General features: G+C 34.9%; 1 protein-coding gene across 2 annotated transcripts; it reads right to left on the minus strand.

Moving 5' to 3' along the window:
- On the minus strand, positions 633–4,210 carry LOC104732873. Of its 2 annotated transcripts, none has more exons than XM_010452469.2 (5): positions 4,017–4,210; positions 2,816–3,870; positions 1,468–1,887; positions 1,025–1,281; positions 633–945 (listed from the first exon to the last, which is right to left on the minus strand). In XM_010452469.2, the coding sequence occupies exons 1-5, from the start codon at positions 4,151–4,153 to the stop codon at positions 685–687; spliced, it is 2,130 nt and encodes a 709-aa protein (XP_010450771.1). In that variant the 5' UTR covers positions 4,154–4,210; the 3' UTR covers positions 633–684. The 2 variants fall into 2 exon arrangements, with proteins under 2 accessions (XP_010450771.1, XP_010450770.1); XM_010452468.2 differs by having other exon boundaries at positions 2,816–3,873; positions 4,017–4,205.

Consider the following 4,766-nt stretch of genomic DNA (forward strand, 5'->3'; position numbering starts at 1 on the left):
ACAAAGTTATCGGTTTTCCTGAACCTATCAGCTCCATACAGGAGTCATTTCAAATGACTCATTAGGCTTTCTTGTCTTTTGTTCACTCAAAAGCGTTCTCATGGATATTTACATCTCTCAATTATTATCTTGGTTTTGATTCTTTGACATTAGCTTTGAATCCAGAGAATAAGAAAGATAGGTTCCTTGGATATCAGTAAATTTTTGTTTTGGGTGAAAGAGCTATTGGTAAAAAATGAGTTTGAAGCTTTGAGACTCCACCACCAATGATATTTCCTTGAATTCAGATTTGAAAGCTTGCAGATGCTAGTCTTAAAACATTCCAAATCCTATTCTAGTACCAGAAGAATTGACCCAATGCAATAAACCAAATATGAGTGAGTGAGTGAGTCAATGCAATAAACCAAAAATGAGTGAGTGAGTGTTCGCTCCATTTTCATAATTGAAGAATAAGAGACTAGTCAAGAGACATTACAAGCAACTAGGATATAACCTGGTTTTTGTTTACCATTTTGAAATTAACCAATTTGATTCAATTGTGGACCAAATCAACCCCTAGTGAAACCAATAAATTCATCACATGTAATAGCCACAATTTGAGACACTGTATGAGTTTTACTTACAATTACATAAGGCCAAAATTTGTATTTTATTATTACTGCAATGTACAAATTTGTCAATATGTCAACAAGGGAAGAGGCAAAAGGAGGGATCTAAATGTAACCTTCTATTCACAAAGTTAATCTTGGCCAACTTATTACGACACCAAACCAAATGATCCCTAGTCAATTTGGACATATTCAAGACCCTTGTCACAAGTTTCATGTCCACTTGTGAGAAGAAGTAAAGCACATGATCTTCTGCTGTATCTTCTTCCTTGTGCTTTTGGAATCTTCTTATAATACATCTCTCACTCTTCAACACATCTTTCAACCTTTTCTCCTTCTGCAACCAATCACACAACCATTAAAACCGTAAAAGTTTAAGAAGTTTTAAACTGTTCTTTTAAAATGACAACACTTACATTTTGAAGTTGTGATTTAACCTCAGCAAACATCTCTAGATCTTCTGAGTCTTCTTCGTGATCCGGTTCTATCTGTGATTTGGTCCGCGATTTCTGATCATGAATCGAGCTAGAAAGCTTATCACACCGTACATACCGCCAGAATAATCGAATTGTTTCTTCCATAATTTCCACTAGTTGATCGCTTTTAATCGCACCGTCTTCATTTTCCTCGTAATCTCTTCTTCTTCCATTCTTTTTGTCCTTGTTTCCATCTTCTGTTAACACAATCAAATGTTCTTCTCATCAGTCACATATACAATCATCATCTCTAAACCAAACAAGTACGTATATAATCAAGAAGATATTTGATAAGGTAAATAAGAGCCAATATTTCAAGAAAAGGTTAGCAACTCCTGAACCAGATTAAGAATTTGGTGAGATTCGGTTTAAGGGTTTTTTACCTCGAATAACCGGGACCTGAAGGAGATTCCGAAGAACACAACGTCTCTTGATGTAATGCTGCACTCTAGGCTCTTCAAAAGGCTCGTTTTCAAGAAATCTCTGGAGTAAAACCTGAAACTGTTGAAATTCTCCAGCTACTTCGTTGTACCGACGAGATCCATACACATCAGATTCTAGCAATTCAATGGCCTTTTCATATTGCCAGTGAAGTATTTCCCATGACAAACACATGTGACCAACGTATACGTTCTCTAATTCCCCCTGAATATCTTTTATGAATTGAACCATTGGTTCAGTTTCTGATTTCTTCGGTTTCCATAATCGAATATTAACCGAGAAAACCGATGAAAACGACGACTGGGAAGGAGAGGATCCAACGGCCGAGGTTGCTTGTTGAGGGTTCTTTGATTGAAGAAGCCCTTCAAGAACAATGACCAAGACAATACACAAAAAATGTTAGTTTAAATCGTATGAACTCAAGAAAAATGTAAAATAAAAGCTAACACACAAACTTAATCAAACAAAACTTAATATACATATTTGTATACTTTTTTATCTGTTATTTTTAAAGTTAAATTAAATAATGATAAAAATAATAAGTTGGGAGTAAATTCATATTATAAGAAAGGTAGGTTGGCACTAGCAAACTAAGTTAGTGGTAGAGTGGGAAAAATTAGGTAAAGGAGTGCCATAAGAGAGCAATGCAATAAAGAAGAAACATAAAAGCTAACATTGAAAGCTAACCTCAAAAAACTAAACCCATTTGGTGAGATAGGCCAGTAAAGATATGCATGTGTGTGCACTGTCTTTAAAAAACAGAGAAAACAAAAAACACTTTGATATTCGAGTATGACGCACTAGTCTCAAACCATATACTGTACATATATGGTTTCATAAAAACGAGTGTGAACAAATAAGAATGACTAAAAACTTTCTAATTTCTTCTCTGACATTAGATGATTTTATTCGTCACTGTTCCCTAACAAATTTATTCTATATTCTTGATGAACGAATTTAAAAATCTAAACACACATCATCCAAGAAAACATTTACTACAAAACAAAACTAGTAAGAAACTCATTAAGACAATTAAATACTAATGGTCAGCTTTTAGGTTTGGTGTAATGTTCACTTCAAAAACGCTAATTAGAAGAAAACAAAAATCAAATTTCTGTAAACCCTATTATGTGTAGATTTCGTGGGACCTTTGTTTTCATTAACTTATAAAACACTACAAAATTAAAAAAATTGCTATGGTTGAAAATTAAAAAACAAAAAACAATCTAGGCTAAGTTATTTGACCAGAACTAATTAAAAAAGTAAAGAGTGAATTAAGAGAGAACTAACCAAGAGTATAAGACTTTTGAAAACTCAAGATATCGAGTTTTCGCATTCGTTCTCTGTAACTTCTATGGAACTTATGAACTTCACCAATGGTATCAACGTGTGTAAACTTCTTCTCTTCTTCGATCCTCCATGGCTTTAAACCTTCCATGATCTTAGGACATTCATAATCATCATCTTCTTCATCTTCACGAATTGTCGGAAGCCCACCGATTGCTTTGACTTTCTTCATCTCCATCTTAAGTTGCTCTATCAAATCTTGATGCTCCCATAAACTCTCAAACCCATCTGTATCTTCTTCTTCCTCCGAACCAGAACCAGAACCAGAATTGTCTTTTTTACGGTTTTGCTCTTCCTCCGGAAAGTCTGAATCTGATAAAAACCCATCTTCTTCGTTGCTTGTGAATGTCTGACTCGAATCAACAAAATCAGAATCCGATTCCAAAAAGTCATCCTCTGTTAAAAATCTGATATTTTTATCCTCGACGGTAGAAACAGAGCACTCCTCTGTTTTTCTACTCTCCTCGCCGTGCAAAACAGAGGGTTTTTTCTTCTCGCCGTGAAAAATAGAGTAATCTTCTGTTTTTATACTCTCCTCGCCGTCAAAAACATAAGATTTTTTCTTCTCGCCGTGAAAAACAGAGTGATCCTCTGTTTGTGCTTTCCCCTTCAAACAGTCTTCAACCCTAAAAGTCGCCGCCTTTGGGTTTTCCATAACAAAAGTGAGATTTTTCGCCGACGCAGGCTCGTATATTCTGGCCGCCGCCGTAAATATCGCCGGAGAAGAAGAAGAAGAAGAATACAAAACACTTCCCTCGCTCTCCCTCTCCACACCGGAATCATCAGTTAACGATCTGTAACCTTCTCTGCTTAATCTCTCGAAAGTTTCAGTCTGAAACGCGAATTTAAAAACCAGTTTCGGCGATCCACTAATCTCTTCTTCTTCTTCTTCCTCTTCATCGATTCCAGAATTTTCTAATTCGATCACCATCTTCACTTGTTGGGAAAAAAATCGAGTCTTTGATGTGTCGGTTTCAACAATTGTACCTCTTCGAACACTACTGTGTTTATATATTTAAAGAAAAGTAAAAAAAAAAGTTTTTATTTTTATTTTTATTTACGCGTATCTTATTTTATTAACGCGTAGAAACATCATTAATTGGAGAAAAAAATAATATAAAAATGGAAAATTAAAATAAAGTACCTGGAGGAGAAGAAGATGAAGTAGATTGAGGAGTTGAGGAGTAAAGCGAGAACGAAACGAGCATGATGATGTGAGATCAATTTCTGAAACGTAAAAATGGAATTGATGAGAATTTTCCTAAGAGAAGAAGAAGACATAAAAATGGATTTAGTGTTTTGATGACGAGTCGTTGTTATGTCGGTGAAAATTTTGTTATTTTTTTCAATGGGAGTCTAATTATCTAGTTTGAAAAAGATAAAAATCAATAGTCATGCAGAAGAAAGTGTAAATTTGCAGAANTCTCTCACTCTTCAACACATCTTTCAACCTTTTCTCCTTCTGCAACCAATCACACAACCATTAAAACCGTAAAAGTTTAAGAAGTTTTAAACTGTTCTTTTAAAATGACAACACTTACATTTTGAAGTTGTGATTTAACCTCAGCAAACATCTCTAGATCTTCTGAGTCTTCTTCGTGATCCGGTTCTATCTGTGATTTGGTCCGCGATTTCTGATCATGAATCGAGCTAGAAAGCTTATCACACCGTACATACCGCCAGAATAATCGAATTGTTTCTTCCATAATTTCCACTAGTTGATCGCTTTTAATCGCACCGTCTTCATTTTCCTCGTAATCTCTTCTTCTTCCATTCTTTTTGTCCTTGTTTCCATCTTCTGTTAACACAATCAAATGTTCTTCTCATCAGTCACATATACAATCATCATCTCTAAACCAAACAAGTACGTATATAATCAAGAAGATATTTGATA

Source organism: Camelina sativa, chromosome 12, assembly GCF_000633955.1.
Source record: "Camelina sativa cultivar DH55 chromosome 12, Cs, whole genome shotgun sequence".
Taxonomy (NCBI): Eukaryota; Viridiplantae; Streptophyta; class Magnoliopsida; order Brassicales; family Brassicaceae; genus Camelina; species Camelina sativa.

Excerpts from the sequence above, each read along its gene's own strand:
- LOC104732873 (XM_010452468.2), bottom strand. The coding sequence starts at position 4,153 with ATGTCTTCTTCTTCTCTTAGGAAAATTCTCATCAATTCCATTTTTACG. Across the intron at positions 3,874-4,016 it reads TTCATCTTCTTCTCCTCCAG|TAGTGTTCGAAGAGGTACAA; the intron begins GTACTTTATTTT and ends ATATAAACACAG. Across the intron at positions 1,282-1,467 it reads TCAGGTCCCGGTTATTCGAG|AAGATGGAAACAAGGACAAA; the intron begins GTAAAAAACCCT and ends TTGTGTTAACAG.